A 22,504-nucleotide genomic window follows, 5' to 3' on the forward strand; every position below is an offset into this window, starting at 1 on the left:
GATCCAACGGAGTAGGAGTACAATCAGAATACGCGTCTCGTGTGCTATTTGCAAGTCGCAATACAAAGCAAGTTGAAAACGCGAGTTCAAGGTTGATTGATATCTGCGCCTAGGATCGAAGAATTAGTCTAGTTGACAATCAAAACGAAAACTGTCGTGTGCCGAAGAAATAGTCAGGGAAGAACGAATTGCTTGGTTCGCGGATTCAGAAGTCGAGATAAATTGCATGCGAACGCTACTTTACGGCGAAGGACGGACTACGCACCAAATCAACTAATGGCCCGCCCCGCCCTATCCAAAAACCCAATAAAAAGACCCGGACACATAAAACATACATTAAAACAGCAAATCCAGCACACCAAATACGGGCCAACCAAAAAGGCCGACACACTACCAGTCGCAACTTCCACTACTCAATTTGCATTCCTAGAACATCCAAATTGCAAGGCCTCAACAGCGCCGCTTTGCCCGGCACGGCATGAACGCCTGGAAACGTTCCACGCCGTCACTACTGCTGCTGACGAAGAAGGACAGCTCTCGACATCGGAACGGGTGTTTGGGGAAACGGAGCTTCATTCGAAAGTTCCCAAGGCTCAAGGATTCCGTCGCACGTCGGAACCTACATTCCAAAATTGAATTCGCGTGAGGAACCTATACCGTCCCAGCTAAAGACTGTTTCAATTGTCGTGTGCATGTGAGCATCGACACCATGGCGGTGGATTCTTCCGTCGCTTCTTTCGACGACACGACCCGAACCGATGGTTCCTCTTTTGAAGCCGACGATGTCTTGGCTTTTCTGGAAAACAATTTACAAAACGTTCGTGACCTGTGTGTCTCGAAACTTTGGAACGACGACCGCCTCGCTGATTTAGACGATTTCTTACGGAGCCATCACGCTGCTCTGCACCTACAAGCCTTGCGCTTACCCAACAACGGACTTACATCCCGTTCCTCGGTTAACCTTGCCAACATTCTTTCCACAACGCAAACCCTGCGCGAACTCGATTTGTCCGACAATCAAGTGGAGTCCCAGGGACTGCTGGCGCTGTTGCCGGCGTTGACGCACGAAACCTGCGCACTCCGGCGCCTCGACTTGTACAATAATAAACTCGGCGCCACCGGGGCCACACAAATTGCCGCCATTCTACGGGACAACCGATCTCTTCGCGAACTCCGCATTGGCAAAAACAATCTCGGCCGGAAAAAGTCCCTCAAAGTAATTTCCACGGCGCTGCAACGGAACGCAACCCTGCGAACGCTTGATCTGTCGCACAACCAAATTGATGACGGCGGCGCCATTTTATTGGCGCCCGTTTTGGATCCGGAAGTCTCACAGTCACGTTTGCGCCGCTTGGACTTGACCTACAACAAAATTTGGCCAGAGGGTGTCCGAAACCTTACCGGAGCCCTGCTGGAAGGCAACCGGACCTTGCGATGTTTGAACTTGAGTATGAATCACGTTGGACCCGAGGGGGCGGAGTCATTGGCGGTCCTATTGAAGTTCTCCTTCACGTTGCAGGAACTTTTACTGTCGCGCAACGCTTTGGGAGACCATGGCGTCAAATTATTGTGCCAAGGGCTAGACGAGAGTAAATTGTTGAGTGGGACAGGCTTGCAAAGATTGGATTTGGACTGGAACGAGATACACGACGACGGAGCCAAGGAATTGGCGACAATGCTGCTAGACAACGCTATACTGGAGTCCCTCAACTTGGCGAGTAACGCTATCGGTAGCGATGGAGCCAAGGCTCTAGCGAATGCTCTGCACTCCAATCAAGCTTTGACATTTTTGAATCTAATGGGAAACCAAATTCGAGATCCTGGTGCGTTCTCTCTAGCCGAGAACCTTTGCCGCCCGTCGTGTCGAGTGGAAACGTTGCTGTGGGAAAAGAACAATTGTTTGACGCCTTTGGGAGAAGAGCGACTCATCGCGGCGTTTGACTTTCGGAAGAACCGGAGAACGTGGCTAGGTCAGATACTTCGTGAAATAGAAACATGCCAAAGTGTCAATTTCAATTTGTTGTCGTGCAAACTCAGCGACGAGGAAATTATGGCGTTAGCGAAACATCTCGCTCAGTACCGGCCTCGAGTTTCGACCGCGTATCTGGGTGGACACGGCGTAACAGTTCGAAGCATGAAAGTTTTGGCCAAGGACGTGCTTGCCAACAACCACGTCAATCTTCAACGGTTACACTTACAGCATACTCGTGTTGGGGATGAAGGGGCAGGAGCATTGGCGGAAGCACTGCTGTCTAACTCCAATTTGCGAACTTTGACATTATTCGATTGTAGTATAAGCCCAGAAGGAGCAAAGTTGTTGGCGCATACGTTGGCTCAGAACAAGTCTTTGACACAACTAAATCTTCACAAGAATGCAATCGGGAACCGAGGGGCACAGGAGCTTTTTACGGCTTTAGTTGACCCACCGCATCCCTCACTGGTTGTGTTGAATTTAGAACAGAACGAAATTAGCGACGGTGCACTCTTGCAGTTCCAATCGTTTGGCAGACTGCAGCAGCTGAACATTGCTTCCAACAATTTCACAGACCGTGCCGCCTTGGATTTGGCCAAGGCATGTTTCAACTCTTTGGCCAACGGCACCCTTCAGCTAAGCTGGCTGACGGTGTCGAACAATTTTATCTCAAAGAAAGGCTTGAAGGCCTTGGCATTATTTCTTCCGGACGGGTTAGTCCTCGAAAATGATGGCCAATTAGAAGCGCAAACGGTATTACCAATTAGAAGCGCAAACGGTATTGACGCGTTGTACAACAAAGCTTCTCTTAGCTAGCAATAAGAAACAATTTACAGGGGTGTACTAACATAAGTTTTTATTTTCGGCCAAAATTCACAGTCAATCCTTCTTTTCGTCCCGTTCGGCGGCTTCCTTTTCTATGAGGTACGCGGCGTACTGCTCTTGCCAGTCGTCGCCATCTTGTCTATGCTCTTTAGCATATTCAACAAATTCCTTGGCTTCCTTTTTAGCCACGTAATCGAAATATTCTTCTTCCCAGTTACAAGCGTCTCCCGTCGCGACTTCCATTACCTGCTGTACACCGGGGTATGGAGGCATGTTGACGCCGTACTTGTTTGCCAAGGCAGGCGGCAGGAAGCGTCCACCCACAAAATGTCTGCCTTGAAAAGACCGGGCTGACTTTTTGGGCGCTGTCAAGGAAACCAACACGTCGGGAACAAGACCCACTCCAGATACATCTCCTTCATCTACATCCCAGCCAGATGGCACGTCCACGGACACGATAATAGTGTCGTTGTCCTTTTGAGCGCGCTTCATTTGCGCCAGAATGGTATCGAACGGCGCCCGTGGTTCTCCGTGAAAAGAGAATCCAAATATTGCGTCAACAATCACCAAGGGCGTTTGGCTCTGGAGAAATTCCTCCGACAATTCACCCTGGATCTTTACACCAACATCACGACACTGGGTGACGAGGTTTTCGTAGTGCGGCTGTTTGCTACTCTGTTTCGGGTATATAACGGTACATTCGTAACCAAACATTACCAGATGACGAGCCGCCACAAGCCCATCGCCTCCGTTGTTCCCTGGTCCACAGACGAGGAGAACATGCGGCTGAATCTGCCGCTGATCGAGGGGCCATTTCTGTTGAGCAACAGTATAAACGGCTTCCGCCACCGAGAGACCTGCCAGTTCCATGAGCTGTTCAAGAGTAAAACCAGGTGTCGCCATGAGTTCCTCATCAAGGGATGCAGCTGACTTGGCATCTAAAAAGCCAGTCTCGATCGGATAGGAAGGCTGAGGAGATGGAGTCGTCGAGGACATGTTGCGTGGTAGACTGCCGGTATGAGGAGAAGAGAAAGGCGAAGCAGTACACAAAGCAGTCTTTGTTGGTTGCGGTTGAATTCCGGTCAGCGTCGTAACAAAAGTTGCCGATATGGTCAAAGAAGTTCTACGAGACCAAGCACACGATCGAAATGCAGATAGTATAGTTAGGGAGCGCAGCGATACCATAGTTCCAATGGAACAAAGAGGAACGAAGACTATTTTGGAGAATCCTTTCGTAGATTTTGGATTGCTTCGCATCGCAGAATTGCAAAATATGCTCATTTTTTGACGGCGGCCAGACGAATTATGGATGGCCATATCTTGACTTTCTGAATATGCTTTCCCTGTCGTACAAGACAATTAATCGTTTTCGATATACGTTCTCAGAGTCAGGTCCTTTCCCACCCGCCAACAGCGACCGATGACAGCCAAAAACGGAGATTGCATTAATGTGATTTTTGCAAATTGATTCCAACGTCCCTGTTTAGACAATTGCAAGTCTTCACTATAGCGATATACTTCTCCTTTTATAGGAGTGTTGAAGCATTTCTGTGGTATCATGATACGCTGCGCGGCAAATCGACTGCTACTTCACCAAGGTCGACTGGGTCTGCTACAGCATTCCAAGGCAAGCACGTCCCTGTTGAGGTGGAACCAATTACGTTGGCAACCGTCGATGCTGCGAACACTGAGCAGTGACGCCAGTCAAAAAGGAGGAAACGAAAAGAAGAAATCCGAGGGCGAAGATACAACCAGTGAAATTGTCTTGACACCGGGGCAAAAGGTAGTCGAAGCCAGTCGTCTCACCATGTGGGGTGGGATCGCAGTCTTTGCAGCCTGTTGCGCGTATTATATTGGACGAGAGCTTTTTCCAACGTACGTTCAACCGACAATAGGTGGCAATGGCGTTGCAAGCTATTAATGTACCAGAAACTCACGAAAAATTCCTTTTTTATCCAGAAAAATGAGTCCCAACCGAGTATTTGACAGGAGTTTCGCAGCAATTCGGGCCGATTCTGAGGTCCAGCGTCGCTACGGAGATAATCTCAAAGCTTACGGTCGTGACCACGGCGGACACCGCGAAGGCCGACGAAACTTCATTGAGCATACGGAATATACGGATGCGGAAGACGGCAGCAAACGCACGCGTGTTCGCTATAACCTGGAAGGTCGTTTTGGGACAGCCTTTGTCTTTGCGGAAGTGTCGGCCAGCATGCCGTCGGGCGAATTTGTTTACATTCTGGTCCAAGATAAATCGAATGGACGCGTACACACGGTGGTGGACAACCGAGCAGCTTTGACTGCGGCGCGATTGGCCTCCGGATCGAAAGAAGCGCAATCAGCCATGTCGCAGTTACTTGGCGGAGGCGGGCAGAAGTAGACCAAACTCTGATCTCGGTAAATCTATAACTCCGAAACCTATAGGAAACATTCGTATTTTGCTTGGGACGAGATATCGTTTCAGCCTTGTTGGGTATTTCGGTTTACATTAGCAATGACGAGCCGGATAAGATTCCTGGTTTTCATGCGGAAAGTTCGGGTACTCACAGTCAAGAGCTAAAAAAGAGGCAGTCCGCTTTTTTAAAAGTGGGTTCTGTCATAGTTGGAGAGAGTTGCTTCACGGTCAAAGTGATCTGTTTTACGTTAAGGCAACGTTCCGTCGTAAGCATGGCTGGATCAGGGTCACTCCGGGTATACCATTTATCGGGGGCGTGTTCTCTTAAGTTGTGGAATACCTTGTATACGGTGTACTAACTGTAAGACAGCATTTACCGAACCTCCATTACGCACAACGCTGTCGCGACAAAATGTAAGTTTATCCGTTTTTCTCTACAGTGACGACATACTTAGTCCAATCAACATTGTTCTCGCTTCGGATGACTTCCATAGTGACCGAATGCGGGACCGGTCACGGCAAACCTTCCGGACGACGAAAGTGCACAACGTGCAGAAACGGTGGTAATCCCATCCAAGACACGTCGCTCTAGTCGGCTGTGTCATTCCCGCTCGTTATGGTTGCGGTTCTGAAGTTAGGCAAATGAGAAGTCTTCGCAATGGCGGCATGTGTCGCCGCATGTCACACTACTGAATCACATTACGGAACTAGCGAACGGAACGCAAAATTAGTGCAGAAAAAAGGAACCAGCGAATAAACGAGCAAGTCTCCGGAGCCAACGAGAACGACAGGGAGACACTCCTCCTCCACCTAACTGTTCTTATACCGTACAGCGAGTACGCGATCGGAAGCTTGTGTAACCAGTGCTCGACAGCGTGAACTATCCTAAAGTCTTTCCAAATAGAAATCAAAGTAATTGCCACAATGTCGCCGCAGGCCTACGGAACTACCCGTGATGGCAGACACGGGAAAAAAGTGGAACCGTTTTCGCCAACCTTGGCACCGATCGATTCGGAGGGGCCACCATCGCCATCGCATAACGGTGTTTCTTGGGATACCGAAACGGGTACGTTGGGACGGGAAGGATTCGTTTTTTTCTTGGTTTGACGCCGGTATTCGTACTCTAAAAAGGCGTTTCCGTTGTTATCGTTCCAGATCACATTCTGTCGTATTTTTTAGGGGGCGATCCGGCACAGCACTTGAGCGTGTTGCCCGATTTTGCTACTTCAATGGGAGGACCCGAGCACTCCGTAGAAGATTTTGCCAAAGAGTCGGGCGATGAAAAGGAGGGAGATTCCGTAATGGAAGAGAACGAGGGGCTGCCACCACCGCCCACGCCGGTAACGCAATTCTATTCACACGGCACCAGTGCTCGAGAACAAAGTAGCAACCGGAAGTCCCGGCAACGGAGCATACCGAAAACGTACCCACCATCGACTCAAAGCAACTCTTCGTCGTCGCTTTCTTCCATGACGGCGGCACTAGTCAGTGGAGGGCCCTTGGTAAACCAATCACTACAGTCTAACCCACAACAGACGCGTTCGGACGGGACGTCCTTTGATATTGCGAGTTCTTCACCGATTTCTCCAGCCAGTCTTATCGGACCCGGTATCGAAAATCTCATGCTGCCTCCACCTACAAGACAAGGATCGAACACCAGCGTTCCACAGCATCCAGTTCTAGGTCCGGAAGGACAAGCGCAGCATCTGGCCTGGCTACGAGACCTCAACGCCATGGCACGAGCAAACCACCAACAACAGCAACATCAGACTCAGGCAAATCCGCAAATGCACGGTATGATGACTGGCCACACCGCACCACCGATGATCATGCCACCCAACATGTACGCGCAGTTACCATCGTGGGCGTTGACACACACATCGCCGGGACGGCCGCCCAAAACAGAAAAGGAATCGGAAGAAAAACGTGCACTGCGGCTCCAAAGAAATCGGGAGAGCGCCCGCAAGAGTCGCCGGCGCAAGAAAGACCGTCTTACCACCTTGGAAAAACAAGTCAGCAAAATGCAGGACAAAATCGCTCACGAACGGCAAGTGCAGATCAATGCCATGGTTGCGGGTCTGACCGAGAGTCGAGTGCAAGGTATTACGAAGTTGCAAATTGACCAGAATGGACTACTTTTTATTGTCCGCAATACGGGTCCATACAGTCAAATTGCCCAGGCTGTCTTGGAGTTTCAGTATACTTTGTTGAAGCAGCTGCTACTGCCTCGCTATCAGTCAATGTGGCACTGGTTTGCGCTTCAAGAAGAAGCCTTCTTTACAATAGGCAAGGAAGAATACATGAAAGGCGACGCGACAAAACAAGCAATCAAGACACCCGCAGCACGGATCAGTTCCAAACAGATTGGGGAAGAAATGTCAAGCCCTAAGGAAGACCAAAACATTGGGCCTGACTTGCCGATTCGTGGAGAGGAGAGTGCGGACCAGCCTCAGCCGCAGCGAACAGCCTACGCGAACGACGCACCGCGAATGTGGCCCCTGTTTTGCTACGAAATGAGTTTCAGCGTCGACCAGGAGGAAAAGTTAACAACAGCACAAAAGAAATGCAACTCCATGGAAGGTCTGGTCGCGAGTAGGACCGAGGCGGCGGCAGCTGTTCGAGCGGCTGCCAGTTTGCGAGTGGCGGTGGAATCATTGTGTCACATTGTATCGAGACGCGAGGAGAAAACAGTAGCCGCGGTGTTATGTCCCGTGCAAGCCTCTCGCTATCAAAAGTGGTTGGAAGAGAATCGCTCAAGATGCCACGACAAGCTGATTTCTCGAAAGGCCACAATGAAGGATTCGTCATCAATGCCGGATGGTCGGGAAGCTTCATTGGAACATATTTGTCAACGGTTGAATGAAGTTTTGCAAATTTCCAATAGAGATAGAAATTAAGGTTCTATTTCCATCGGTTTATAGTGTTCAACCAACGTTTTGACTGTGAGTGTTCCTACAAAAGCGTTGTCCGTTACTCTTATAACCCAGTCAACTTAATTGTTAGCACGCTTTGATTTCACTCGATGTGCAAGCTTATGCGTTCGGAGATTTCCCAGCCAAGCCCCCACGGCGAGATCCAGGTGCTCCAACAGGTTGTCCGCTGTATTGCTGTTGATGTGGTGGAGCAAACTGCAACACTTCCCTATTTCCCTGAGAAGGCTGCAGTGAATTCCATCCCGACTGTTGCCCATAGTGGTAACCTGGTGGTGGAGGAGCCGAATAATATGGAACGGAATGCGACCCATAATCGTGATGCTGTGAGGGAGACATGTGCGGCGGTACGGGTGGCGGCTGATTTGGAGTATGGTAATACGGATAAGGACCCGAAGACGACGGAGGTGGCGGACCTCTGAGGTCATCCGTGGAAGTTAATGTCGGGACCATTACCAGCACTTCCTGCAACAAATTAAAAAAATTGTTACCTCCCGAAAATGGTGATCGTATCCACAACAGAAACGAAAAAGCTAAACTTCCTACCTTATTGTCGTCTCCCACATTTGACTTTTGTTCGAGAGCGTGTTTCAGTTCAAGGTTTTCCTGATGAATTCTTCGTAGAGTTTCAATCGTTCGGCCAATGAGATCGAGGCGCGGCATCCCCGACGCATCTCCGACTTCGGCTTCGTTGACCTCGCCTACGCATTTCCGGCGACCTTTTTTCCGTGAGGCATCTGCGTCCGACTCCTCCGGTTCAATCATACTCAGCAGGCTTCCCAACTCGGTAAACGCGTTGGCCAAATCAAATCTGCGTTGTTTTTCCCGCTTGCGCTTGCGTTCCGACCTGTTGACCGAGTTCTCCGGGTCGTCACCCTCGTCCAGGTTGTCTTCGTCATCGTGCGGGTTCATGGTCATACGGAGTCCCGTTAAAGTTGCAGCAGCACACCACTGTCCGATACTGTTTCCGCAACGAGTGAGCAGAGGACCTGCGTGATACAGGAAAAGCAGCGTCCCTCTGAATTTGGCACGAGTGATGAAAGCTGGACCCAAAGAACAGTCGGAAAGAAATGCGTAGGCGATAGATGATATAAGTGCCGGATATCCGGGATGCGATCACGTATTCCACTGACTTTGACTGGGCAACGTTGCTGATGTTGTTTACAATTATCACACAAATCACAGGAAGAAGAGCCATGGATATAATTCTTTCTCAGATACCCAAAACTTAGAGTCAAGTTGCTTAAGCTAACACGTGCATTGAAGCATATTTTGGAAATCCTACGATTTGTTGGTTGCAACGGTATAGGAATCGAGTAGATTCATTTTTCGATTTATGTTATTTTCATCTAACGTGGTAAGCTGGCAAAGCTTTTTTGTATATTATTTTAAATATCCGTCGGCTTAGAATGGTTGAGGAGGTTTCAGGCTAAGTACGATAGCGGATGCCTAACGTACACCGCTAAAAAAAGGAAACTATTACCTGCTATTGGGCATGCTTTTTCCCCTCACACGTTTGTGGAGGCGTCACAGGGTTTCAACAGAGCGACGCCAATGAGATGCACAATTCATCGAATGAAGGCCTCCCCCCCCCCTTGTCCTCAACAACGGTGGACTCATTTTTTCGGTGACGATCCCACATCCAGCATAGTCGATAAGGGATCTACATAAATGACCATCCTGTGCTATTTGTTCCAAAAACCGCTGACGGACGCCTTACCTGCAATGGCCAGATCGTGCTTTCGTGTTGCTCTGTCGTGAACAGCTTCTCATCTTCGCAAGTAATTACAACGAAATCGATCCATGGCGTAGGTAAGGACACGGACAAGCCACTATCCAACATGCAAGGATTGAGCCTGTAAGGATACCAGCAAGGGTCACCGACACGAGAACGGTGCCTATGCCGCGAGTGTGCAAACCGCGAGAAATGTGCTCTTGCCAGGGGTGTTTCGGAGAGTTTCGTGGAGCACAATCTCGCGACCGAGAAGCAAACGGATGAAGGATATTGTACAGGACAGTGATGTCGCATAAGTCTGCGTGTGGGTCACACCCGGGGACTGTGGTTGTCAAAACACGTCCGTTGTACAAAAGACGAAACGCAAAGTCAGAGGAGAAAATGTTTTGATTGGTCCGTCCCCCTACAATCTCGTGTACCTCCAAGACAACCATGGCAGCATAAGGTGGCCAATCTGTGACATTCCAGACGGCTCCACCTAGGGTCGACAAAAGGGCTGACACTGTAGTATCATGCGCGGAAACCAAATGAAATCGCGGTGCTTGGCCATCGGTCTTACTTCTCGAATCTTCGGTAACAGCACGTATTAAATCCAGAATTTCTGCCCACAAAGGACCCATGGCTAGTTTCAACAGTGCCGCATTGTCACTTTGCAGCGGAGTCATTACATTCTGCACATCATATTGGAAAAGTCGCTGAAATCGATTCAGCCCATACTTGCCCCCGAGCTTAGCATTGGTATCGTTGCGATGAAGCTGGACTTTCTCATTTTGGAGTGGGTAATCATCGAAAACGTTCGGCAAAGAAAAGTCGTTACATATGGTTGTCATTAAGCAGGCCAAAGGGTGATCCAGGATGCGACCGAACGATTCGTTCATAAATTGATGCATCAAAGCTGCCTCGTCAGAAGAAGCGAACGAGAGATACTCACGAGAATTTTGGGACGTTTCACCAAGCTCTGTAAGCCTCGGACATATGTCCTTGTTGATTGAGAGAATATCTCTACCTCTGTCGGCCAAGTGAATCTGAACGAGTGGTGAAAAAGTGGATTCTTCGAGCAAACCAAGGATCAGAGCCTGACCCGACATGAGAGTGCGTTGATCGTCATCGGAGCGAAACCGAATCATCGCCGTAGCTTTCTCAATCTTTGTAGGAAATAACCTCATCTGCGCATTGTGTTGAATGGGCGATGCTCCGTCATCGTATAGGTACGCTTCCCGTAAAATTTGTCCATTTCGATAGCTCTGGTCGTATCCTTTTCGAAGAAGCTGTCCAGCCTGACAAGTTCCGTTCAAAATGTTCGAAGTCGTTCCGTCGGGCTTGCGCAAGGAATCATATTTTTTGTCGAAGAGAAAAATTTCCCGCCCTCCGGCGATTTGAAGACCCTCTTCCTTGCTTACAGTGTTTGGTGGTGCCGTTGTGATCCGCGTTGTGATTTCGCAGTCCCAAACTGAAGTTTCTGCAGTAGTCCAATAACCTTCCCAGCATGTGTGATGGCCCAGGCTAGTTCGAGCGCCATGGCGGATAATAGCTGTTACCGAAACCAACCTAGTCTCCCCTACGCGATTATCTTGCCGAACGGGCAAGATTCGTCGTTGATTCATTTGCTCGGGAGTCGAGCAATATTCAGGGTATTCAACATATCTTTGGTAGTCGTTCGTCGAGAGAGCCTCAGTTTCTCTCTTATAGAAACAGCCAAAGACGAAGAAGAAAAGCAGCCACTTAAACTGTAAATTGCGAAGACGTTGTGATTTATAGAACGTCTCAAGACTGATTGCGATTGTCAGCTCGATCATGGTTGTTTTCTTGTGTCGACGAACGGCAGGATACTATTTAAAAAAATGGATGTGAAAATCGATAATTTGCCGATTACATGTGTCTAAAATTCGTAGGTCGACAAAGCATCACTAAACAAGACTGTTCTCCCTATCGATACTTAATATTAGACCTGTCTTAGTGTTTGTCTACTATTAATCTGTGATTCTACTTACAGGTTTTTCACGTCCTCCCAAATGTTAGAATGCACATAATGGCACTCGCCATGATCTATGATGATTCCACATTTTTGAACGAGAAACCGCGGAAGAGAAAAGAGAAAGTGGGACTTGAAATTGTGATAGCGTTGTGATGGATAGAACGTCTCAAGAATGATTGCAATTGTCAACACTTGATTCTGCGAACTTTTCTGTACGACTGCAGGAGCTGGTCGATACTACAGGCATTCATAGAGTATGGTACCGTCGAAGGCGCGAATAGAACGCGCACTTCGTTATGTAGACTCTGCTTTTAAGGATTGCGAGTCTTTGCCGAATTACAGCTAGACGGTGGCTGAGCTAATCATGAGCATCCTCGATGCCATAGTACTAGCGTGTTGCGGCTGGTCTTCTTTTGTCTAACGCAATTTGTCAAAGCCATACTCAAACGCTCGCAACTTGTACCAAAATTTAAATTCAGTATAAAGCCAGGGTAAGCTTTACTAGTCATCCCATTGACTGTTTGCGGACTCGGCTTTGAGTAAGCGTCATAGTCGACCCAAGAGAAACACCACAGCAATGGGGACAACAAAGAATAAACAGCAAAGAACGGGCAAGACACCGGTGCCGTCTGTTGTCAAATATCAGATGACTTCTTCGTAAATGAATTTCCAATCGTATCTTTTCTCGGTTTGCACAGGCACGTACGGAGCATCTTTACGCTGATACTGTTCGCTGAAATCCATACCGTCTCGTTCGAACGAACAGCTCGAAGACGTGTCTACATCGTACTCTTCCATGCCTCGTGTTTCACAGTTGAAGGTATCGCAGGATTCCGACTAGAATGTTTTTTACTTTGTAAAAATACGAACTATAAGACCCCGATCTTTATTGCAATATTTTGAACAAACAGAACCAAAATTGCTTTGATGCAATCTACCAAAGCAGCGGTGTGTTTTGCTCAGTCAAATAGTGTTTCTTCATCGATTCTCGAAGTGATTTCCATTCACAGTCAGTAGGGAATTTTTTTCGGCGGGTTAAAGAACTCTACTCTTTATCGTCTACCGTATCTTCTTTGATTGTCTTTTGTTATGTGAATTCCTTAATTATTTGGAATCATTCATGAGACACAACCGTTGGAAATAGTCGAGAAATGCTCGCAGCTAACTGTAAACCTGTCTGTGAAAGCACGCTTTGGTGTTTCTGATTTTGGAGCAGCAGGGCAAAAGCTTCATGTTAAAACTCGGTTCACAGGCTCATATTGGCTCTCGCTACATCAACTGTTTACCCCTGGAAAGTAACATTTCGTTCGCAATCTCTTTCAGTATCACCTTATAGAGCACTCCAGCATCAAAATGATGGATGTCGAGCAAGAAACAACAGTGAATCTTGTACGTAGCACATCGTCATTTCCTCTCAGGAAAGCAGCTGTTTCATTCAAACTTCAGCGCTCGTCACTAACCGTAGGGCAATTGCTTCTCACGAACGTTGATACTTGTTGCAGATATCTAAAGACGGAGATTCCTTTTCTGTCCCCCTTGCCGTCGCTAAGATGTCGGAGCTTGTCAAGGGTATGATCGACGGTACGTACAAAGCATTGTGGCGCGAACGCAGGCGTCGAGAGAGAACCGTTGTCATTTCCCCCCGCATATTCACATCTATTTTTCACAACAGAGGATGCTGAAGACGAAGGTGACAAAATTGAAATTCCGCTACCCAATGTCAAGTCGCAAGTTTTGAACAAGGTAATCGAATTCTGCGAACACCATCTACAGGAACCTATGACGGAAATTGAAAAGCCGCTCAAGTCTCAAGTCATGGCCGATGTGGTCCAAAAATGGTATGCCGATTTTGTTGACGTGGAGCAAGTCTTACTTTTCGAGCTTATTCTAGCGGCGAATTACATGGATATTAAACCTTTGCTGGATCTGACGTGCGCGACTGTGGCTGGCATGATCAAAGGAAAGACGCCGGAAGACATTCGTCAGACCTTTGGAATTCAGAACGATTTCTCACCGGAAGAAGAAGCCCAAGTGCGCGAGGAGAATAAATGGTGCGAAGAAGCCTAAGGAAGTCGTATAGCTTCTACCTTTGTCCATACTTGGTCTTGGTTCGTCGTTATTACCGCCGCGGACGATGCTGCTTCGCAGAACTCTCCTTTTGCATGTAGATACAATCGTTTAGGTAGCTTAATCGTTGGGGCGAATGCTTAAGTAAGTCTCCTCCTCTGGCTCGTCTTCCTCCGCAACATGACTGCCATCCAAAAAGCGATTTTCATCTCCGCGTTTTGGGTGCGGTATCACGAGGCCATCGGCCACCCGTTGGATACGTCGACTATACACTTCAGGATATATTAGGTTGACTCGACGCTGGTGCCTGCCTTGAACAAACGATTCCCATGCCCCAAGACTAAATCGAACCTGATGTCGGTCTTTCCAACGCAAGAACGACCTACGTGCCAGCATTTGAAAATGATGATCCCGCATCTCGTCATTAGTCACAACCAAAGTACCCGGTCCTGCGTACAGGGCAGCATGCATCCAAAACCAATCATCGTTCATACCAGGCGGTGTTCGATATAGCACGTCGTTGTCCAACCAAGATTGAATCAGAGGTCGAAAAGATCGAGGCATCATTTGTGAAGTGAAATGGCGGTTGTGCATTACGAGCAAAACAGACTTGTCCTGTTTTAAAAAATGTTGCACAATCCAGTTAATCTGGTCGTAGTCCACGTGCTTTGGAGCCCCGGCAAAATTTTGCTCGTAGTAGCCAATGTTCGCACCATCAATGACCAAATCAATTTTCCGCTGAGTGCAACGCCGTATGAGATACTTCTGAAAGTGAGTCCAATGGTTTTGTCTTTCTTGAAGCAAGCGATCGTCCATTTTTTGCCTCTTTCCCTTTCGACCTCCTTGAAATTGAGACCTATGCTCCTCGAGTTTACCACTCGTCACAATAGTTTCGTTCATGTTTCGCATTTCTTGCCAAGTGTCACTCGATACAGTCAACGGCTTGAGGGAATGACCATTCAAACATCCGGATTGTAAAGCGCCTGTATCAGTGTCAACGCTACATGACTCCGACACTGTCCATCCGCTTTTCTGCGTTAGAACTGGTCCCATACTTAGAGTTTGACCAGACTGGGGGTATGCAATGCTTTCCAGTACAATTCGAATACCACTGTCATCTATGTGGTTTCCTTCTTTATTCGTGGCGATAGCGGCGGGAGACTCAAACCAAGCTCGAATGGCCAGGCACGTCTCACGGCTCGGAACCAACACGTCCTCGGCCAAATCCGACAGCACTCGATCCATTACGCAAGCGTCTTTTGTGATCACAGCACACCTGATAAGTGCAACATACTCCTTTTCAGATAGAACCAATCCGTGACGGTGAAGGCGCTGCCATACGCGAAGGGCCGGTATCATGGAGCCTGTTTCACAGTAGGCCGACAAAAGCGGAGCAAACATGCGTAGTTTAGGACGGCATTGCTGAACACCCTCTGCCTCGTCTAGCAAAACTTCTGCTTTCCCCAGCTGTCGGCTTTTCGACAGCAGTTTAATCAGAGCGGTATAGGCTGTTTCTATCAGGGGTAAGCCCAACCCGTCCATGTGCTCTTTTATCCGAAAAGCAAACTTTCGGCGATCATCAATATCCACCGGTCGAAGCCGATCTAGGATTTCTTCGTTCGATTCATTGCAAGCAAGTTCGATAGACTGTTTGGGTGTTCCAATATGGATACTCCGATCACCTAGACCGTCGCATAAATTCAGTAGGTTGTAAAAGGATTGCGCTTCCATTTTGATACCGTCAGCTACCGCTTGCTCGTACACTTCCATCGCAGTCATGAGATCGTCAATTTTGCAACATTGTTGTACTGTTTGCCGCAGTTTAAGTATAGCTGGATTGATATTCTTTTTTTTCAATTTTTTGGCTTTCTGGTCAACTGATGTATTTTCGAATGACGACTTGCTACGTTGAAGCGACATGTCGTCCTTCGTGTTTGACTCTCTTTTGTGACCTAAGGCGGCGCTGGACAAGTGACGCTTCGCCGTCCTGGGTTCACTGTCAGCGCCGGCCAAGAATTGGATCGCATCCTCCATACTGTGTAGCGTAGTACTCCTTATCGTAACACTCCCTAATGTGGTGATCAATCGTGAGGATTACACAGGCACCACAATCTTGATACTGGAGCGTTTGGAGACGTCGCCATTGTACTCCTGGGGCCACTGTCAAAAGCGATTTTGTTCCTCCTCTTTTTCGTGTGGTGCTAACTGTAACACTTTTTTTGGATTTACAATTAGTGTTACTGTTAGTGAGAAATGGTATCAAAGTACAGGCGCCAGAAATAAAAACATATTGGCTTAGTGTATCCGCGACTGTTACCTCAAAACTTACATATATATAATTTCAAACTCTTAGTTCTAAAGCAGTTGCTTACGTGGTTTTCACTATCAAGAGAGGATTCTTGATATAATGAGACATTTTAAACGTCACACTCTTATATCTTCCACGTCAGGAATTTAGGTGTCAGCTATTCACAATATAGTCGGTCACTGACAAGGGACAATTCGTCTGACGTCATCGCAGAGACCAGCATCAGCACGGTTCACGTTTGTCACTTCAACTCGACACGGGCATGTCAAGCCGTGAAGGCATCGATCGATCAGCGAGGACGTCGACAAATCGCAAAAAACTTTCGCTCATACTTTTGCGAAGACAACCATTCGAATTCATATACGGAAGAACATTGCCTCACGTATTGAATGATACCTAGATCCAGCCATCACTACCCGCAAAACAATGAAGATCATTGCTCAGAGAACGATTTGTTCCTTACACCGTATCGCGCCGCGATCCGTTGGATTCTCATCCAGCCGCTCCGTATTCTCTGCGAGTCAAGCGGAAGACATCATGACTAGCGGCGGTCAGCGTCAAGGATGTCGATATTTGCACCAAAGTGTTAATGTCCGACCCATGGATATGTCCAACCTTCACAGCTGGTCCGAAGCGGCCTACTTTCCCGATCCCAAGGATTTGAAGGTAAACAACGAGGGTGACTTGGACGCCAGCCAGTTTGGTTACCGTGTCGTGCCTCTTTCGCAGGAATGTGTATACACAAGCACCATGAGTGTCTCCTCTTATGATGATTATGATCCCGTAGAAGACATTGACGAGCCTTATGACAACTTCTATGATGAGGACAATAGTCTGGAAGTCTCTCGAGACAATATTGATGTGTCTTCGAGTGCCGCTTTAGATACCATTGAAGCTCACCGTGAATGGGACAAGCTGCTGGCGGAAGAAGCGGATCATCCTCCTCACTTTGAATGCTTGAAGGAAGACCCGTACCTTGAAGACCGGGAAACCTATGACAATGTTTGGAACGAACTCCATACGCATGATTTGGAACACGTCTACCTTGGTAAATACTGACTGTGAATCATCGAAACTCTGCGAACGTTTCTTTTCCAGCTTCGTTCGCACTCCCGCACCACATCTACACGAATGTTCCGTCGATTGACTAGAAAACCTTATAGAGTACATTAGAGCCGCTTGAAGCTAACTATATAGTATAAAGCAAGCAAGTTAAACTTACTTAGACTCGTGAAACATATGATATGGTCCAGAGTAATTTGTTTTTTTGACTCTGTAGCCACGTCAATGAAGCGAATGAAGGCGGCGTGTATAGATTCACAGCAAGTTGTCTATCGGATGCTACTTGTACTGATTCAGCGTTAATTCCTTGTCTTCTTGCACTGCTTTCGCCACAGAAGTTTCTTTCGTGCTCGCGGAACCAGTCTCCATATCGATCATTGAGCTTTCCCTGTTCGAAATACCACCGTCCGTCATTTCACTTTTGTCCACCTTCGCGGACGCCTGTGACTTCCTTTCCAAATGGGCGAACTCGGTAATTTCGTGCCAGCCCTCTTCGGTAAGTTCGGCCAGGTCATGAATTTCGTGGGCAACTTCGTCGGCAATCTCCACGAGTTCGTGAGCGAAGTCATCAGCCATGTGCTCTAGCTCGTGCGACACATCTTTTAAAGTCGTGTGCGGAAACAAGTCATCTGGAAGGTGACATCCTTCCTCAAACCCGGTGACACAATAGCGATCCTCCGTCGGCAATGACTGACTAGTAGCCCCGTTGGTCGACACCGTCACGGGATTTCTAGTCGTAACAGTAGAATCAGCAGTGCTCTCCTCTTGGTTGTAATTCTTGGTGGAGCCCGCCATTACGGACAAAACAAAGGTCCAGCACAAACCGCATACGGACAAAAAAGGAATTTGCAAATTCTCTTCCACAAAACCAAATTGCACGAATTGTACCGGAATCCAAAACAGTAGATTGCGTTTCATGAGCGGGATGAAGTTTTCCTTCGCGCGATTGATGGCACCATCAAGGGAAAGTCCCTGGACAGCTCCCGTCAAGGCGAAAAAGACGGGATAATACAAAAAGGGGACAATGCCCAGTTGGGACGCCAGTGTCCGTTCCATAGCGGCAAGCGCGTCCAAAGAGGCGAACGACGCCCACCACGGCGATAATGCGACAATGGGCGCCATCAAAAACTGCCCGTGGCATTGCAGTACAATTATGGGAAAAAGCGCGTGTTGGGTTGCTCGATATGCCATGTCAAACATCATGAAGGATGCGGCCCGGCGTTTGTCGTACGCATCGGGTTCTCGAGATTGCGCAATTGCGTCCCCCACAACTGCCAAGGAAGCGCCAGTTGCAACCTTGGTCGGCAACGGGTACGTTGCGAGTGTGTCGGTGTACGCAGTGAGTAGACTGGAAGCAAGAGTGTTCGTAGAGGACGTGAAAGCTTCAAAGGAAGAGCCAGAAGCTATTGTCAATGAATGAGTGAGGGCGTGGTGATCCACTGCCGCGAATGGTATCGCTTCGAGGCCACCAAAGGAATGAACTCTGACGAGACACAGTGCAGCAATGAGCCATTGCGATGGCCTTAAGTACATGGGTTGACTTTGTTGGCAAAGTATAGGATCACGCTGCTTTTTCCCAAGGGGGCGGAGCTGCGGGAGAGAAGACTGTAATGACAAAAAGGCTCTTCAGGAATTCCAGGTCGTAGCAACGAGCACCACGATTTCGGCCTTGTGGAGAAGAAAAAATTGTTTCTGCTTTACAGCAAACTATAAAAGTAGAATGCTATGCGGCGGATCGATGGCACGACGGCGTTTCTTATGCTGCAACTTCATACCTATCCTCAGTTGCCGGCATCACGATCACATCTATTGGTTGAACGCATCTGCGGAGGCACGCACGTGTCCACATTTTGTTTTGCGCGAGATTCACAGAGAAGAATGGCATCGAGAATCCGAAATGGGAGCTGATGATTCGCCTTCCTAACTGTAACTAACAGTAAGTGTAAACACGCTGACTGTGAAACTCCTTTTTGGTGAAACTTTGAGTTTATAAATTGATACCTCAATTAAGAAATAAAATTATATTTATTAAATTATTTAATATCTATTTAGGGATCCGTAGATACTTAACTAGATTTATTTGCTTCGAACATAATCACTTCGCTATCAATCATGAAAAGTAGCCTCGTCTGGAAGCCTATCCACAATGAAGAAAGAGCAAATTCGAATTTGTGGTCCCGACAAATGTACGGAGAGATATTCCACTGTAGATCTGACTGTGCGCAGGAATCTGTTTGGTAAACGGTATAGGTACTGCGTCTTGTCGCCGCAATCCGCTGCAGATACAATAAACAAAAGTAATACCGCGGACGGGACTCGAACCCGCAACCTCATCCTTGCCACTAGGATGTAGGAGGGACGTGCTCTACCTTTGAGCCACCGCGGCCAATTCCAATTAGTGAATCGACGATGAGACATCACTTAATTAGGCGATTTCTTGGTATATAAAAGGAATTGCTGCTTTCTCACAATCTAGAAACGAACATAACCGTTTCCTACTGGGATACGTTAACAGGACACAAACAGTATACACAACACAACACTGTACTGGGTAGCCATCGCCGTTCTCTGAGGACGGCTGTCTACCTCCCGAGAATAATCAAGTTTGTGCGTACTAGCATGCTTTTGCAACGTACTACCGGTAGGCTGTATCGACTGTGAGACTGAACGAGTTATGCAAAGATTTTGCAATTTCCGGCTCGATCGACGTCACGGTACGTTTATCTTCGTCATCACATCCAGGTCCTCTCGTTGAAAAATACCTGGCGGAGAGCGCGCCACGCATGCTACGGTGACGGACGTCGTTACGTTGTCCGATCGTACGAACGGGTACGTACAACACGAAAATTCCGTTCCCAACCCCGGCAAACGTCCACGGCATGGCGCGCAGCATTCCCATCCGAGGACTCGCTGAGTTTCTCGAAGCTTCCTGCACTCGTACGAGTACGATAGCAACCAACACTTCCCCCCCCCCCCCCCCCCCCCAATCGACAACGGACCCATAAACTATCGGTGGCCAACGCCCTGCATCGCTGGCTAGAACATCATTCACCGAACAAATTACCATGGCAACACTGATACTTTTGCCTGCCTCCGAGTTTGGTTTTGCGAAAGATTACGCAGAAGCACCGATTCAGGATGCATCTGCAACGAACAATCGTGGAGATTCGCCGCTTGAACAGCTGGAGGAATCGGAGGGAGACCAAGTCTCGGTGCCGTCTTTGTGCCAAGAAGACGAGGTGGAGCTACAGCCAGCCAGGAACGAAGTTTATGCTGCTGCGGTCGATGATGGTGACGATGGCGATAGCGAGCACTGCGTGATCAGAGATGAGGACCACCTCGACGTTGCCATGATGGAGCCGACTACGCAGTTGCTGGAAGAAGCAAGTTCACCATTAGCCATGGACGAGGAGGCTGACGTACCAATCAGCATCACGTACTCCACAGACCCTGGTAGCGACACTGACTTTGGCGGTTTGTTGAACCTTGGCAATACGTGTTACATGGCTTCGGCACTACAAATGATTGCCAGCCTAGAGTCATTCGTGGACGAATTGAAGACCAAAGTAGAAGAAATACCGACAGATTCTCAGTTGCAACGCTGTTTAGTGGACCTATTCGACCAACTCGCGAGAGGCAAATCAGTTCGGCCTGTCGTATTGAAGGACACGGTCGATACGCGCTCAAGCTTGTTTGTTGGATATGATCAACAGGACGCGCACGAGTTTCTGACGACCCTTTTGGGCATGCTTGATGACGAATACAATATCAAGACGAAGACGACTCGAAAAGTCAATGAAAATCTTGTATCATATGTCAATACACCAGATGACGCCATGGACGAAGATAATGATGGCGAAATGGATGAAACAGAGCCAGTGGACATGAATCTCTCGCTAACCGTAAATGTCCCAAAAGGATCTGCCTTGGTTCCACATTCCGTGGATACAATAGATCCTCCTTCTCTGTTGTACAGCCGCCACGCCTTTTCCGAGTTGGATGTGGATGAGATTCGCCATTTGTTGCACGGGACTCCTACCAGTCGAGAGGGCATGTTGTTGCCCGCATATACTGCTGCAACTGAACCACGTTGCAAGCTCGTAGGCGGTCGAATGCATACAACTGACATCCCTTGGACATCGTACGAGTCTCATTCCTTTGTTGGTAATCAAATGAAGGACAACGAATGTCTAAATTCCCATCATTCACCGCTTCATGCTTCTACCGCCGCAACGTCGACAGCTGACGATGCCGATCATCTCACCGCGGACGACGACAAAGTGGTTTCTCCTGTGAATGATTTCTTTACAACTGTGGCTCGTGCGCGGCTTACCTGCGATTCCTGCATGTATACGCGCACTCATCTCGAAACCTTTTTACACTTGTCTCTCGAAATCGGGAATGACGTCACCGTTGAGGATAGCTTGCGTCGATTCTTTGCGCCCGAGCCACGCGAACTCAAGTGCGAAAAGTGTTTTTGCGAAAGGGCCACTCAGACTACCGAGATCGTCAAGCTGCCACGAGCCTTGCTTTTGCATTTTAAACGCTTTATCGTGGACGTGAGTGATGATTGGGCTTCCGTTTCGTATCGCAAGAATCAGTCAGCCGTAGTCTTCGAAGACACCCTGTCGTTGGACAAAGACATGGGTGTGCTTTCGGAATTCTTAGCGACCGATTATTCATTACCAACCACAAGCGGAACCTCTTGTAGTTTGGGGAACAGGTATGGGATTCGCAGCGTGGTAAACCACATTGGGGCGTCGGCGAGTTGTGGGCATTATACGGCGGATGCGTATCGAAGGAAAGATGAGACGCGGAAGTGGATGCGCTTCAATGACGCCTTTGTTTCAAGTATATCGGAGAAGCAGGCTTTGTTAGATTCACAAAAGACGGCCTACATGGTATTGTACGAGTTGGAATAGAGATCCTGTGAGCTAACTCCCTCGTGCTCTTAACTGTTAAACGTAAGCACATACCTTCTTTTCATGAGATAGGATGCTGCCGGATGTTGATTGTTATAAAATACGTCAGGGTTGTGACAGTTCCACGCGACGCTCTGCGTATCCTTCTCCTATAGCACACGAGTAGTCCAAAAGCAGATTAAACTGTAGACGCGGTTTCGGGGTAAAATGTAAGCAAAGGGGTTTTGCAAAATAAAGAAATATTCCAATGAGCTACGGAAAGAACAGCATAGTACAGCAGAGGAGATTGTGTGAGATATAGTAATTGCCTATC

General features: G+C 48.1%; 11 protein-coding genes across 11 annotated transcripts; 6 read left to right on the forward strand and 5 right to left on the reverse strand.

Annotated features, from left to right (window-relative positions):
- Nucleotides 1–709: 709 nt before the first annotated feature.
- On the forward strand, nt 710–2,795 carry PHATRDRAFT_42557 (predicted protein; the record flags this gene model as incomplete). Its single annotated transcript, XM_002176544.1, has 1 exon — nt 710–2,795. The coding sequence occupies one exon, from the start codon at nt 710–712 to the stop codon at nt 2,786–2,788; it is 2,079 nt and encodes a 692-aa protein (XP_002176580.1). The 3' UTR covers nt 2,789–2,795.
- A 236-nt stretch (nt 2,796–3,031) lies between these two features.
- On the reverse strand, nt 3,032–3,739 carry PHATRDRAFT_5762 (predicted protein; the record flags this gene model as incomplete). The annotated part of the gene is made up of 1 exon (XM_002177049.1): nt 3,032–3,739. A coding segment is annotated over one exon (708 nt), but the record flags the coding sequence as incomplete, so codon positions are not given.
- A 525-nt stretch (nt 3,740–4,264) lies between these two features.
- Nucleotides 4,265–5,217, forward strand: PHATRDRAFT_42559 (predicted protein). The gene is made up of 2 exons (XM_002176545.1): nt 4,265–4,672; nt 4,757–5,217. The coding sequence occupies exons 1-2, from the start codon at nt 4,356–4,358 to the stop codon at nt 5,175–5,177; spliced, it is 738 nt and encodes a 245-aa protein (XP_002176581.1). The 5' UTR covers nt 4,265–4,355; the 3' UTR covers nt 5,178–5,217.
- A 686-nt stretch (nt 5,218–5,903) lies between these two features.
- PHATRDRAFT_42560 (predicted protein) lies at nt 5,904–8,089 on the forward strand (the record flags this gene model as incomplete). Its single annotated transcript, XM_002176546.1, has 2 exons — nt 5,904–6,258; nt 6,324–8,089. Exons 1-2 carry the CDS (start codon nt 6,117–6,119, stop codon nt 8,087–8,089), a joined length of 1,908 nt encoding a protein of 635 aa, XP_002176582.1. The 5' UTR covers nt 5,904–6,116.
- Nucleotides 8,090–8,224: 135 nt separating this feature from the next.
- On the reverse strand, nt 8,225–9,034 carry PHATRDRAFT_31578 (predicted protein; the record flags this gene model as incomplete). Its single annotated transcript, XM_002177050.1, has 1 exon — nt 8,225–9,034. The coding sequence occupies one exon, from the start codon at nt 9,032–9,034 to the stop codon at nt 8,225–8,227; it is 810 nt and encodes a 269-aa protein (XP_002177086.1).
- Nucleotides 9,035–9,823: 789 nt separating this feature from the next.
- On the reverse strand, nt 9,824–11,653 carry PHATRDRAFT_42561 (predicted protein; the record flags this gene model as incomplete). The annotated part of the gene is made up of 1 exon (XM_002177051.1): nt 9,824–11,653. One exon carries the CDS (start codon nt 11,651–11,653, stop codon nt 9,908–9,910), a length of 1,746 nt encoding a protein of 581 aa, XP_002177087.1. The 3' UTR covers nt 9,824–9,907.
- A 1,437-nt stretch (nt 11,654–13,090) lies between these two features.
- Skp1_1 (predicted protein) lies at nt 13,091–13,929 on the forward strand. The gene is made up of 3 exons (XM_002176547.1): nt 13,091–13,221; nt 13,335–13,413; nt 13,505–13,929. Exons 1-3 carry the CDS (start codon nt 13,186–13,188, stop codon nt 13,897–13,899), a joined length of 510 nt encoding a protein of 169 aa, XP_002176583.1. The 5' UTR covers nt 13,091–13,185; the 3' UTR covers nt 13,900–13,929.
- Nucleotides 13,930–14,019: 90 nt separating this feature from the next.
- On the reverse strand, nt 14,020–15,943 carry PHATRDRAFT_42563 (predicted protein; the record flags this gene model as incomplete). The annotated part of the gene is made up of 1 exon (XM_002177052.1): nt 14,020–15,943. Exon 1 carries the CDS (start codon nt 15,931–15,933, stop codon nt 14,020–14,022), a length of 1,914 nt encoding a protein of 637 aa, XP_002177088.1. The 5' UTR covers nt 15,934–15,943.
- A 605-nt stretch (nt 15,944–16,548) lies between these two features.
- Nucleotides 16,549–17,427, forward strand: PHATRDRAFT_42564 (predicted protein). Its single transcript, XM_002176548.1, has one exon. The coding sequence runs from the start codon at nt 16,634–16,636 to the stop codon at nt 17,264–17,266; it is 633 nt and encodes a 210-aa protein (XP_002176584.1). The 5' UTR covers nt 16,549–16,633; the 3' UTR covers nt 17,267–17,427.
- PHATRDRAFT_42565 (predicted protein) lies at nt 17,401–19,010 on the reverse strand. Its single transcript, XM_002177053.1, has one exon. It carries the CDS (start codon nt 18,800–18,802, stop codon nt 17,549–17,551), a length of 1,254 nt encoding a protein of 417 aa, XP_002177089.1. The 5' UTR covers nt 18,803–19,010; the 3' UTR covers nt 17,401–17,548.
- A 1,324-nt stretch (nt 19,011–20,334) lies between these two features.
- Nucleotides 20,335–22,191, forward strand: PHATRDRAFT_31584 (predicted protein; the record flags this gene model as incomplete). The annotated part of the gene is made up of 1 exon (XM_002176549.1): nt 20,335–22,191. One exon carries the CDS (start codon nt 20,335–20,337, stop codon nt 22,189–22,191), a length of 1,857 nt encoding a protein of 618 aa, XP_002176585.1.
- Nucleotides 22,192–22,504: the final 313 nt, after the last annotated feature.

This window comes from Phaeodactylum tricornutum, chromosome 1 (assembly GCF_000150955.2).
Source record: "Phaeodactylum tricornutum CCAP 1055/1 chromosome 1, whole genome shotgun sequence".
In the NCBI taxonomy this organism is placed as follows: Eukaryota; Bacillariophyta; class Bacillariophyceae; order Surirellales; family Neidiaceae; genus Phaeodactylum; species Phaeodactylum tricornutum.

Excerpts from the sequence above, each read along its gene's own strand:
- PHATRDRAFT_42565 (XM_002177053.1), bottom strand. The coding sequence starts at position 18,802 with ATGTACTTAAGGCCATCGCAATGGCTCATTGCTGCACTGTGTCTCGTC.
- PHATRDRAFT_42564 (XM_002176548.1), top strand. The coding sequence starts at position 16,634 with ATGAAGATCATTGCTCAGAGAACGATTTGTTCCTTACACCGTATCGCG.
- Skp1_1 (XM_002176547.1), top strand. The coding sequence starts at position 13,186 with ATGATGGATGTCGAGCAAGAAACAACAGTGAATCTT. Across the intron at positions 13,222-13,334 it reads AAGAAACAACAGTGAATCTT|ATATCTAAAGACGGAGATTC; the intron begins GTACGTAGCACA and ends TACTTGTTGCAG. Across the intron at positions 13,414-13,504 it reads TGTCAAGGGTATGATCGACG|AGGATGCTGAAGACGAAGGT; the intron begins GTACGTACAAAG and ends TTTTCACAACAG.
- PHATRDRAFT_42559 (XM_002176545.1), top strand. The coding sequence starts at position 4,356 with ATGATACGCTGCGCGGCAAATCGACTGCTACTTCACCAAGGTCGACTG. Across the intron at positions 4,673-4,756 it reads GGACGAGAGCTTTTTCCAAC|AAAAATGAGTCCCAACCGAG; the intron begins GTACGTTCAACC and ends TTTTTTATCCAG.